Source organism: Plasmodium brasilianum (genome assembly GCF_023973825.1).
Source record: "Plasmodium brasilianum strain Bolivian I chromosome Unknown PB_00_26, whole genome shotgun sequence".
Classification (NCBI taxonomy): Eukaryota; Apicomplexa; class Aconoidasida; order Haemosporida; family Plasmodiidae; genus Plasmodium; species Plasmodium brasilianum.
The window spans coordinates 1-14490 of NW_027122947.1; the positions used below are offsets into that span (position 1 = coordinate 1).

General features: G+C 28.5%; 3 protein-coding genes and 1 pseudogene across 4 annotated transcripts; 1 reads left to right on the forward strand and 3 right to left on the reverse strand.

Moving 5' to 3' along the window:
• Window positions 1–2367, reverse strand: MKS88_000353 (uncharacterized protein; the record flags this gene model as incomplete). Its single annotated transcript, XM_067219384.1, has 4 exons — window positions 1–689; window positions 821–1220; window positions 1354–2119; window positions 2279–2367. Coding segments are annotated over 4 exons (1944 nt in total), but the record flags the coding sequence as incomplete, so codon positions are not given.
• Window positions 2368–2994: 627 nt separating this feature from the next.
• On the reverse strand, window positions 2995–5414 carry MKS88_000354 (uncharacterized protein; the record flags this gene model as incomplete). Its single annotated transcript, XM_067219385.1, has 3 exons — window positions 2995–3299; window positions 3917–4019; window positions 4662–5414. 3 exons carry the CDS (start codon window positions 5412–5414, stop codon window positions 2995–2997), a joined length of 1161 nt encoding a protein of 386 aa, XP_067070287.1.
• A 424-nt stretch (window positions 5415–5838) lies between these two features.
• On the forward strand, window positions 5839–8546 carry MKS88_000355 (uncharacterized protein; the record flags this gene model as incomplete). The annotated part of the gene is made up of 3 exons (XM_067219386.1): window positions 5839–5927; window positions 6087–7351; window positions 7483–8546. 3 exons carry the CDS (start codon window positions 5839–5841, stop codon window positions 8544–8546), a joined length of 2418 nt encoding a protein of 805 aa, XP_067070288.1.
• Window positions 8547–8598: 52 nt separating this feature from the next.
• On the reverse strand, window positions 8599–13347 carry MKS88_000356 (annotated as a pseudogene). The gene is made up of 8 exons: window positions 13250–13347; window positions 13115–13193; window positions 12860–12962; window positions 11947–12242; window positions 11499–11637; window positions 9798–11156; window positions 9280–9666; window positions 8602–9161 (listed from the first exon to the last, which is right to left on the reverse strand). Coding segments are annotated over exons 1-8 (3021 nt in total).
• Window positions 13348–14490: the final 1143 nt, after the last annotated feature.

Here is a 14490-nt window from a genome sequence, read left to right on the forward strand (position 1 = left end):
CCATTCTGGAACAATTTGTATTGGTGTAACATATGTATTAACAATAATTGCATTATCTGGATGAGATAATGGTATAATACCAAATAAACTTTGTAGTAAAAATATAATAATAATATTATTAAATCCTTTTACATCAAGACTTAATAGATTTGGATAAAAGGGTATTTTTAAAGCTGTATCGTACCCTAAAGGATTAGTGCTACCATGTAAATGTAAAAAGAATATATGTATAAATACAATACATAATGCAACAAATGGAAGTATAAAATGTAATACAAAAAATCTTTTTATAGTTGGATCACTTACAGTATATCCTCCACATAACCAAATAACAAGTGCTGGAATTGAAGATAATAAATTAGTAATAACTGTTGCACCCCAATAACTCATTTGTCCCCATGGTAAAACATAACCTATAAAAGCTGTAACTATAAATAATGCAAATATAATTAATCCTGATATCCATGATAATGGTAAATATAAATAAGAATAATTTAATCCTCTTAAAATATGTAAATAAGTTAGAAAAAATACAAGTGATGCACCTGTTGCATGCATATATCTAACACACCATCCACTCCATAATTCTCTTAAAATGTGTTGAATACTATAATATGCATATGATATATCTGGAGTATAACGACTAGCTAAAAATACACCTGTTAATATTTGTATAAAAAATATAATTCCTAAAAGGAATCCATAATTCCATAAAAAATTAATATTTAATGGACATGGGTAATTTAATAAATGTGCTTTTGCTAAATTTATGGAATAATAATTCATATAAACAATAAATTTTATTTAAAAATTAAAAAACCGAATAAAGTCATTGTTGATCCAATTGAACAAATCATATTCCATCCATTTAAAGCGTCTGGATAATCAGGAATACGTCTAGGCATTACATTAAATCCAAGAAAATGCATAGGTAAAAATATAAATATTACTCCTATAAAAAATAAAATTGACCATAATACAATAATTGAATTTTCACGTAAACATTTACCAAAAAAGTTTTCTTGAAAATGACTTATTGTAGTAAATAATCCAATTATTGCACCTATAGATAATACAAAATGAAAGTGAGCAATTACATAATATGTATCATGTAATGCTATATTAATAGCAGCATTTCCTAATATTACTCCTGTAGTTCCACCAAAAGTAAATGTACATATAAATAGTAATGCTAATAAAGATGAAACCTCACTGAAGTCCTATAACAAAATTAAATATCGCATATATCGTAACGCATACTCACCACAATAAAACCTATTTGTTCCAGTCCAGAGAATAAGATATTAGTATCTACGTCCTAGTACGAATGTTAAAAAAGCTTTGTAATCTAACTTCTAACAGGTAGTATACATATGATGAGATAACGCAAACTACACTTCCTAATATAGCTATACAACTCATAGCTAAAATCATAGATTGATTACCAAATAAACTTCTACAATAATTTGTAGATATGACATGACTAATAACACCAAAAGCTGGTAATATTAAAATATACACTTCTGGATGTCCAAAAAACCAAAATAAATGTTGATATAAAATAGGATCAACAGCAAATGTAGGATCAAAAAATAATGTATTAAAATGTAGATCAGATAATAACATTAAAACACCACCTGTTAAAATTGGTAATGTTAATAATAACATTATAGATGTAATTAATAATGACCATGTTGATACACTTAATATACCTAATGTTAATCCTTTTGATCTTAAATGCATGATAGTAGTAATGAAATTTAAAGAAGACATAATACTAGCAATTCCTGATACTAAAAGACCAAGAATAATTACATCTACAGCAACAGGAGATAAAGACATAAGAGAAGTACTTAATGGTGGATATAAAGTCCATCCTGTTCCTCCTCCAAATTCAGCAGCTGTAGATAAAATAATTAATATAAAAGCAATTGGTTGTAATAATAAAGATATACTATTAATTCTTGGATATGAAAGTTCTGGAGATCCACATAAAATAGGTAAAAAATAATTTCCAAATCCTCCAAATAATCCTGGCATTATATTGAAAAATATCATAATTATACCATGTATCGTAAATATCATATTATATAAATTAACATTTTCTTGTGCTATAATTCTTAAAGAAGAAGAGTATAATTCAGTACGTAAAATAATAGATAATAAAAAACCATAACTACCAAATAAAAATGAAAACCATAAATAGTATAATCCTAAAGTTTTATGATTACAATTTGTAATGAGTGTATATCTATTTAAAACAAAAAAAATAAATTACAAATGAGGCTTGGATATGAATAAGTAAGATTCGATCCATACAGTCCCAGCGACAGCGGTTAAACTTTGGAAAAGTCGAGTATTATCCATCCATGTCAGGCGTTAAAAGCGTTCGTTCTTATTGTGTAGGCCAGTCGAGTTCCTTTAATGTAGTTTCCTCACAGCTTTTTTCAATCCAAAGTACGCGATCTCTTGTATGGTAAAAAGGGCTTAAACCAACAACATAACATTTTTTAGTCCCATGCTAGTATATTTCATATATATTTTATCATTTGGACGTAATATTACCTTTCCGGCTGTTTCCATCTCAACTCTACAGGTTAACGCCTGGAGTTCTTTATCTTTAATATATAAATTTTGCGTGACGAGCGGTGTGTACAAGGCAACAATACACGCTAAATAATATTTATTACAAGGCTGCGATGAGACGACATGGAGGTGCCAATAGTATATAAAGATTTGAGCTCTATATATACTATAACCTGTTATCCCCGGCGAACCTTCTTACCGTTATATGTTAACGGTACACAAAATAACCGTTCTTATAAATATATTTTTTGTATTTAATAATTACAATAATATAAAAGCACATTTAATATCTTATCCTTCATTAACATCATTATATGGAACATCTTTAAAATACTTTTCTGTTGGTATTTTATTTACCTTTAATCCAATAATTTTATTAATTTTTGTATATTCTATTAGAGAAAGTTTTTATTCCACATTTTCTTCATTAGTATCTGGTATGTTATCAATTATTATATCTGAAGCATTATTATTTATTACATATTTTTTGGGTATATTACATTTTAGTTTATCTCCATGTCCTTTATATGATGAAGGAATTATATTAACTTCATCAAGAATGTTAATTTTAACTATTACATTTACTTTAGCAAGTGCATCATGTATGACTGCATGTTTACAATTTCTTTTAGAAAAAGGTATGAGTTTTGAAATATCAAGTATTATATTTATAATATATTTACTTGGAGAATGTTTTGCATCATTACAGACAACTGAATATTTACATTTAGAATATTATATTAATGATGGAGTTTCAGGAACATTATTTTATTGTGTTACAGGTTTACATTTTTCACATGTTATTATTGGTTTATTATTATTATTAATATACTTTATAAGAATGATAGATATTTATGACATAAATAGTGAATGGTCATATTCATTATATGGTATATCATATGTTATTTTACCTCATACTGATCAAATAACAATATTATATTGGCATTTTATAGAAATAGTATGGTTATTTATAGAGTTCCTATTCTATTCAGAATAATTGAACATATATGTCCTGTTTCAAATATAGTATCTAATGTAGACGAATTAATTTGTGTACAAAGCTAGAGTACGTAAGGAAAAGGAAAGGTTAACCGCTATCAAATGGCGAGAAGGGAAGTGTGTTTCCATAGAAACCTTCATATATACTATGCTGACTTGAGTAATGATAAATTGTTAGTATCAGCTATCTATAGTTAATTGATTCCGTTTTGACCGGTCATTTTCTTTGCCTGGAGGTTTCGTCCATACAGTTATAAGCAAGTGGAATGTTAGAAGCAAACACTAGCGGTGGAACACATTATTTCATTCGATAGTAAACGTTATACCTTACCAATCAATTTGAACTTGAACAAGGTTCCATTGGAATGAGAGTTCACCGTTAGAAGCGATGCGTGAGCTGGGTTAAGAACGTCTTGAGGCAGTTTGTTCCCTATCTACCGTTTTATTTATGTATGGATGATGATACGTTAAGTTCTATGAAAGAATTTATCTGCAGGCCAAAAACCTAAAATAGAGCTATGACGCTATCAATTTTGACAAGGCAGATAAATTCTTTCATAGAACTTAACGTATCATCATCCATACATAAATAAAACGGTAGATAGGGAACAAACTGCCTCAAGACGTTCTTAACCCAGCTCACGCATCGCTTCTAACGGTGAACTCTCATTCCAATGGAACCTTGTTCAAGTTCAAATTGATTGGTAAGGTATAACGTTTACTATCGAATGAAATAATGTGTTCCACCGCTAGTGTTTGCTTCTAACATTCCACTTGCTTATAACTGTATGGACGAAACCTCCAGGCAAAGAAAATGACCGGTCAAAACGGAATCAATTAACTATAGATAGCTGATACTAACAATTTATCATTACTCAAGTCAGCATAGTATATATGAAGGTTTCTATGGAAACACACTTCCCTTCTCGCCATTTGATAGCGGTTAACCTTTCCTTTTCCTTACGTACTCTAGCTTTGTACACAAATTAATTCGTCTACATTAGATACTATATTTGAAACAGGACATATATGTTCAATTATTCTGAATAGAATAGGAACTCTATAAATAACCATACTATTTCTATAAAATGCCAATATAATATTGTTATTTGATCAGTATGAGGTAAAATAACATATGATATACCATATAATGAATATGACCATTCACTATTTATGTCATAAATATCTATCATTCTTATAAAGTATATTAATAATAATAATAAACCAATAATAACATGTGAAAAATGTAAACCTGTAACACAATAAAATAATGTTCCTGAAACTCCATCATTAATATAATATTCTAAATGTAAATATTCAGTTGTCTGTAATGATGCAAAACATTCTCCAAGTAAATATATTATAAATATAATACTTGATATTTCAAAACTCATACCTTTTTCTAAAAGAAATTGTAAACATGCAGTCATACATGATGCACTTGCTAAAGTAAATGTAATAGTTAAAATTAACATTCTTGATGAAGTTAATATAATTCCTTCATCATATAAAGGACATGGAGATAAACTAAAATGTAATATACCCCAAAAATATGTAATAAATAATAATGCTTCAGATATAATAATTGATAACATACCAGATACTAATGAAGAAAATGTGGAATAAAAACTTTCTCTAATAGAATATACAAAAATTAATAAAATTATTGGATTAAAGGTAAATAAAATACCAACAGAAAAGTATTTTAAAGATGTTCCATATAATGATGTTAATGAAGGATAAGATATTAAATGTGCTTTTATATTATTGTAATTATTAAATACAAAAAATATATTTATAAGAACGGTTATTTTGTGTACCGTTAACATATAACGGTAAGAAGGTTCGCCGGGGATAACAGGTTATAGTATATATAGAGCTCAAATCTTTATATACTATTGGCACCTCCATGTCGTCTCATCGCAGCCTTGTAATAAATATTATTTAGCGTGTATTGTTGCCTTGTACACACCGCTCGTCACGCAAAATTTATATATTAAAGATAAAGAACTCCAGGCGTTAACCTGTAGAGTTGAGATGGAAACAGCCGGAAAGGTAATATTACGTCCAAATGATAAAATATATATGAAATATACTAGCATGGGACTAAAAAATGTTATGTTGTTGGTTTAAGCCCTTTTTACCATACAAGAGATCGCGTACTTTGGATTGAAAAAAGCTGTGAGGAAACTACATTAAAGGAACTCGACTGGCCTACACAATAAGAACGAACGCTTTTAACGCCTGACATGGATGGATAATACTCGACTTTTCCAAAGTTTAACCGCTGTCGCTGGGACTGTATGGATCGAATCTTACTTATTCATATCCAAGCCTCATTTGTAATTTATTTTTTTTGTTTTAAATAGATATACACTCATTACAAATTGTAATCATAAAACTTTAGGATTATACTATTTATGGTTTTCATTTTTATTTGGTAGTTATGGTTTTTTATTATCTATTATTTTACGTACTGAATTATACTCTTCTTCTTTAAGAATTATAGCACAAGAAAATGTTAATTTATATAATATGATATTTACGATACATGGTATAATTATGATATTTTTCAATATAATGCCAGGATTATTTGGAGGATTTGGAAATTATTTTTTACCTATTTTATGTGGATCTCCAGAACTTTCATATCCAAGAATTAATAGTATATCTTTATTATTACAACCAATTGCTTTTATATTAATTATTTTATCTACAGCTGCTGAATTTGGAGGAGGAACAGGATGGACTTTATATCCACCATTAAGTACTTCTCTTATGTCTTTATCTCCTGTTGCTGTAGATGTAATTATTCTTGGTCTTTTAGTATCAGGAATTGCTAGTATTATGTCTTCTTTAAATTTCATTACTACTATAATGCATTTAAGATCAAAAGGATTAACATTAGGTATATTAAGTGTATCAACATGGTCATTATTAATTACATCTATAATGTTATTATTAACATTACCAATTTTAACAGGTGGTGTTTTAATGTTATTATCTGATCTACATTTTAATACATTATTTTTTGATCCTACATTTGCTGGTGATCCTATTTTATATCAACATTTATTTTGGTTTTTTGGACATCCAGAAGTGTATATTTTAATATTACCAGCTTTTGGTGTTATTAGTCATGTCATATCTACAAATTATTGTAGAAGTTTATTTGGTAATCAATCTATGATTTTAGCTATGAGTTGTATAGCTATATTAGGAAGTGTAGTTTGGGCTCATCATATGTATACTACTGGTTTAGAAGTAGATACAAGAGCTTTTTTTACATCTACAACAATACTAATATCTATTCCTACTGGAACAAAAGTTTTTAATTGGATATGTACATATATGGGAAGTAATTTTGGTATAACTCATAGTTCATCTTTATTAGCATTACTATTTATATGTACATTTACTTTTGGTGGAACTACAGGAGTAATATTAGGAAATGCTGCTATTAATATAGCATTACATGATACATATTATGTAATTGCTCACTTTCATTTTGTATTATCTATAGGTGCAATAATTGGATTATTTACTACAATAAGTCATTTTCAAGAAAACTTTTTTGGTAAATGTTTACGTGAAAATTCAATTATTGTATTATGGTCAATTTTATTTTTTATAGGAGTAATATTTATATTTTTACCTATGCATTTTCTTGGATTTAATGTAATGCCTAGACGTATTCCTGATTATCCAGACGCTTTAAATGGATGGAATATGATTTGTTCAATTGGATCAACAATGACTTTATTCGGTTTTTTAATTTTTAAATAAAATTTATTGTTTATATGAATTATTATTCCATAAATTTAGCAAAAGCACATTTATTAAATTACCCATGTCCATTAAATATTAATTTTTTATGGAATTATGGATTCCTTTTAGGAATTATATTTTTTATACAAATATTAACAGGTGTATTTTTAGCTAGTCGTTATACTCCAGATATATCATATGCATATTATAGTATTCAACACATTTTAAGAGAATTATGGAGTGGATGGTGTTTTAGATATATGCATGCAACAGGTGCATCACTTGTATTTTTTCTAACTTATTTACATATTTTAAGAGGATTAAATTATTCTTATTTATATTTACCATTATCATGGATATCAGGATTAATTATATTTGCATTATTTATAGTTACAGCTTTTATAGGTTATGTTTTACCATGGGGACAAATGAGTTATTGGGGTGCAACAGTTATTACTAATTTATTATCTTCAATTCCAGCACTTGTTATTTGGTTATGTGGAGGATATACTGTAAGTGATCCAACTATAAAAAGATTTTTTGTATTACATTTTATACTTCCATTTGTTGCATTATGTATTGTATTTATACATATATTCTTTTTACATTTACATGGTAGCACTAATCCTTTAGGGTACGATACAGCTTTAAAAATACCCTTTTATCCAAATCTATTAAGTCTTGATGTAAAAGGATTTAATAATATTATTATTATATTTTTACTACAAAGTTTATTTGGTATTATACCATTATCTCATCCAGATAATGCAATTATTGTTAATACATATGTTACACCAATACAAATTGTTCCAGAATGGTATTTTTTACCATTTTATGCAATGTTAAAAACAATACCTAGTAAAACAGCAGGTTTATTAATTGTTTTAGCATCATTACAATTATTATTTTTAATGGCTGAACAAAGAAATTTAACTACTATTATACAATTTAAAATGTTATTTGGTGCAAGAGAATATTCTGTTCCAATTATATGGTTTATGTGTTCATTCTATGCTTTATTATGGATTGGATGTCAATTACCACAAGAAATTTTCATTTTATATGGTCGTCTATTTATTATATCATTCTTTTCTAGTGGTTTATTTGCACTTGTTCATTATAAAAGAACATATTATGATTACAGCTCCCAAGCAAACATTAAAAATTACAAGGCTACGATAAGACGATATTGACTTACTTTAAACATAATTATAACCTTACGGTCTGTATTGTTCTGCACAGTATTCAGAAATATCGTCTTATCGTAGCCTTGTAATTTTTAATGTTTGCTTGGGAGCTGTAATCATAATATGTTCTTTTATAATGAACAAGTGCAAATAAACCACTAGAAAAGAATGATATAATAAATAGACGACCATATAAAATGAAAATTTCTTGTGGTAATTGACATCCAATCCATAATAAAGCATAGAATGAACACATAAACCATATAATTGGAACAGAATATTCTCTTGCACCAAATAACATTTTAAATTGTATAATAGTAGTTAAATTTCTTTGTTCAGCCATTAAAAATAATAATTGTAATGATGCTAAAACAATTAATAAACCTGCTGTTTTACTAGGTATTGTTTTTAACATTGCATAAAATGGTAAAAAATACCATTCTGGAACAATTTGTATTGGTGTAACATATGTATTAACAATAATTGCATTATCTGGATGAGATAATGGTATAATACCAAATAAACTTTGTAGTAAAAATATAATAATAATATTATTAAATCCTTTTACATCAAGACTTAATAGATTTGGATAAAAGGGTATTTTTAAAGCTGTATCGTACCCTAAAGGATTAGTGCTACCATGTAAATGTAAAAAGAATATATGTATAAAATACAATACATAATGCAACAAATGGAAGTATAAAATGTAATACAAAAAATCTTTTTATAGTTGGATCACTTACAGTATATCCTCCACATAACCAAATAACAAGTGCTGGAATTGAAGATAATAAATTAGTAATAACTGTTGCACCCCAATAACTCATTTGTCCCCATGGTAAAACATAACCTATAAAAGCTGTAACTATAAATAATGCAAATATAATTAATCCTGATATCCATGATAATGGTAAATATAAATAAGAATAATTTAATCCTCTTAAAATATGTAAATAAGTTAGAAAAAATACAAGTGATGCACCTGTTGCATGCATATATCTAAAACACCATCCACTCCATAATTCTCTTAAAATGTGTTGAATACTATAATATGCATATGATATATCTGGAGTATAACGACTAGCTAAAAATACACCTGTTAATATTTGTATAAAAAATATAATTCCTAAAAGGAATCCATAATTCCATAAAAAATTAATATTTAATGGACATGGGTAATTTAATAAATGTGCTTTTGCTAAATTTATGGAATAATAATTCATATAAACAATAAATTTTATTTAAAAATTAAAAAACCGAATAAAGTCATTGTTGATCCAATTGAACAAATCATATTCCATCCATTTAAAGCGTCTGGATAATCAGGAATACGTCTAGGCATTACATTAAATCCAAGAAAATGCATAGGTAAAAATATAAATATTACTCCTATAAAAAATAAAATTGACCATAATACAATAATTGAATTTTCACGTAAACATTTACCAAAAAAGTTTTCTTGAAAATGACTTATTGTAGTAAATAATCCAATTATTGCACCTATAGATAATACAAAATGAAAGTGAGCAATTACATAATATGTATCATGTAATGCTATATTAATAGCAGCATTTCCTAATATTACTCCTGTAGTTCCACCAAAAGTAAATGTACATATAAATAGTAATGCTAATAAAGATGAACTATGAGTTATACCAAAATTACTTCCCATATATGTACATATCCAATTAAAAACTTTTGTTCCAGTAGGAATAGATATTAGTATTGTTGTAGATGTAAAAAAAGCTCTTGTATCTACTTCTAAACCAGTAGTATACATATGATGAGCCCAAACTACACTTCCTAATATAGCTATACAACTCATAGCTAAAATCATAGATTGATTACCAAATAAACTTCTACAATAATTTGTAGATATGACATGACTAATAACACCAAAAGCTGGTAATATTAAAATATACACTTCTGGATGTCCAAAAAACCAAAATAAATGTTGATATAAAATAGGATCACCAGCAAATGTAGGATCAAAAAATAATGTATTAAAATGTAGATCAGATAATAACATTAAAACACCACCTGTTAAAATTGGTAATGTTAATAATAACATTATAGATGTAATTAATAATGACCATGTTGATACACTTAATATACCTAATGTTAATCCTTTTGATCTTAAATGCATTATAGTAGTAATGAAATTTAAAGAAGACATAATACTAGCAATTCCTGATACTAAAAGACCAAGAATAATTACATCTACAGCAACAGGAGATAAAGACATAAGAGAAGTACTTAATGGTGGATATAAAGTCCATCCTGTTCCTCCTCCAAATTCAGCAGCTGTAGATAAAATAATTAATATAAAAGCAATTGGTTGTAATAATAAAGATATACTATTAATTCTTGGATATGAAAGTTCTGGAGATCCACATAAAATAGGTAAAAAATAATTTCCAAATCCTCCAAATAATCCTGGCATTATATTGAAAAATATCATAATTATACCATGTATCGTAAATATCATATTATATAAATTAACATTTTCTTGTGCTATAATTCTTAAAGAAGAAGAGTATAATTCAGTACGTAAAATAATAGATAATAAAAAACCATAACTACCAAATAAAAATGAAAACCATAAATAGTATAATCCTAAAGTTTTATGATTACAATTTGTAATGAGTGTATATCTATTTAAAACAAAAAAAATAAATTACAAATGAGGCTTGGATATGAATAAGTAAGATTCGATCCATACAGTCCCAGCGACAGCGGTTAAACTTTGGAAAAGTCGAGTATTATCCATCCATGTCAGGCGTTAAAAGCGTTCGTTCTTATTGTGTAGGCCAGTCGAGTTCCTTTAATGTAGTTTCCTCACAGCTTTTTTCAATCCAAAGTACGCGATCTCTTGTATGGTAAAAAGGGCTTAAACCAACAACATAACATTTTTTAGTCCCATGCTAGTATATTTCATATATATTTTATCATTTGGACGTAATATTACCTTTCCGGCTGTTTCCATCTCAACTCTACAGGTTAACGCCTGGAGTTCTTTATCTTTAATATATAAATTTTGCGTGACGAGCGGTGTGTACAAGGCAACAATACACGCTAAATAATATTTATTACAAGGCTGCGATGAGACGACATGGAGGTGCCAATAGTATATAAAGATTTGAGCTCTATATATACTATAACCTGTTATCCCCGGCGAACCTTCTTACCGTTATATGTTAACGGTACACAAAATAACCGTTCTTATAAATATATTTTTTGTATTTAATAATTACAATAATATAAAAGCACATTTAATATCTTATCCTTCATTAACATCATTATATGGAACATCTTTAAAATACTTTTCTGTTGGTATTTTATTTACCTTTAATCCAATAATTTTATTAATTTTTGTATATTCTATTAGAGAAAGTTTTTATTCCACATTTTCTTCATTAGTATCTGGTATGTTATCAATTATTATATCTGAAGCATTATTATTTATTACATATTTTTGGGGTATATTACATTTTAGTTTATCTCCATGTCCTTTATATGATGAAGGAATTATATTAACTTCATCAAGAATGTTAATTTTAACTATTACATTTACTTTAGCAAGTGCATCATGTATGACTGCATGTTTACAATTTCTTTTAGAAAAAGGTATGAGTTTTGAAATATCAAGTATTATATTTATAATATATTTACTTGGAGAATGTTTTGCATCATTACAGACAACTGAATATTTACATTTAGAATATTATATTAATGATGGAGTTTCAGGAACATTATTTTATTGTGTTACAGGTTTACATTTTTCACATGTTATTATTGGTTTATTATTATTATTAATATACTTTATAAGAATGATAGATATTTATGACATAAATAGTGAATGGTCATATTCATTATATGGTATATCATATGTTATTTTACCTCATACTGATCAAATAACAATATTATATTGGCATTTTATAGAAATAGTATGGTTATTTATAGAGTTCCTATTCTATTCAGAATAATTGAACATATATGTCCTGTTTCAAATATAGTATCTAATGTAGACGAATTAATTTGTGTACAAAGCTAGAGTACGTAAGGAAAAGGAAAGGTTAACCGCTATCAAATGGCGAGAAGGGAAGTGTGTTTCCATAGAAACCTTCATATATACTATGCTGACTTGAGTAATGATAAATTGTTAGTATCAGCTATCTATAGTTAATTGATTCCGTTTTGACCGGTCATTTTCTTTGCCTGGAGGTTTCGTCCATACAGTTATAAGCAAGTGGAATGTTAGAAGCAAACACTAGCGGTGGAACACATTATTTCATTCGATAGTAAACGTTATACCTTACCAATCAATTTGAACTTGAACAAGGTTCCATTGGAATGAGAGTTCACCGTTAGAAGCGATGCGTGAGCTGGGTTAAGAACGTCTTGAGGCAGTTTGTTCCCTATCTACCGTTTTATTTATGTATGGATGATGATACGTTAAGTTCTATGAAAGAATTTATCTGCCTTGTCAAAATTGATAGCGTCATAGCTCTATTTTAGGTTTTTGGCCTGGCATCTGTTTCTATTCTTTTGGGCTAAAAGTTTACATTTAATACCAGCCTGGGATCAAAAATATTGTAACACAGATAATTCCCAATCAAATTGGATGGTGTTGGCTGGGCATTATTTTCCACTCTTTTAATGAAAAGGATTTGACGGTCAACCCATTATTGTTCTACATTACGAGATACCAAAAGCTATAATAATTCCTACAAAGTTGAACATAGGCTGAGTCTCTATGCCTTGAATGGAGCACTGGATTGGATACCCGGGAAACCGGCGCTACCATTTATAAGAAGTTAATATCTGGAAGCGTCTGTAAGGTTACAACACAAGTCACTGATAATTCCGATGAATAATTCAAGTTACTGACATCTGCCCGGCATCAATGATAAACGGCGGCTGTATCGTAAACGGTCCTAAGGTAGCAAAATTCCTTGTCGGGTAATCTCCGTCCTGCATGAACGGTGTAACGACTTCCCCATTGTCGCTAGTGTGAGACTCCTAATAAATAGAATTATCCATGAATATGTGGAATAATACGGCCCGACGGTAAGACCCTGAGCACCTTAACTTCCCTAAAAGTTCTTATGTGTTGGCATGGTTACGAGATTTAAGGATTAAACCTTCCTGATCGACTCGTGAGGTAAAAGAAACAGTCGGTGCGAAGTCGTAACATGGTAGTTGACAGTGAACTTGTAGCTGAACCAAAATGGCTGCTGGAAGTAGAAATCGTTATTAAGCGTCAGGAAGTCCTGGACGTTGAATCCAATAGCGTAGATTATAAAGACATCGATATACGGATTTCTCCTGAAAAAATACGAAAAATCCTAGAATATTGGAACAGGAGATTATATTTTGGTAGTGGAAGTACGAATTGAAGTGTGGAGAGAATCCTCTTAGTAACTCAACATCTGGAAATCGAGAGAGATGCCATAAGTTGTCTCTATGAATAGTGGTATATATAGTCATATCTCCATGAACTATAAAACATGTGATCTAATTACAGAACAGGAAAATAATAGACCGAACCTTGGACTCTTGAAATATTCTTGGAAGATTCGTAATTAGTGGTTAAAGGTCAATCAAACATGAATATAGACGGTTTTCTGCGAAATCTATTTGGAAGATATATCATTGGGAAGTTTAGCCAGGAAGTCAGCGTCTTAATTAAAAACACCAGGCATGCAATACCGAACATTTATACTATGTACCATAAATTGTTAAACCAATTAAGGTGTACTACAATTATCCCATACATCCTAACTTTAAAAACGTATCTATATTAAACCAGAACTTCTTTAACTTGTCAACTCCCTATCATGTCTTGCTAACGGCTTGTACGGTAATAATATCGTTATATTTTTGGCGGCTGAGCATGTTAACTCGATAAATACTAAAATATATTATATATCGAAGCATCCATCAACAG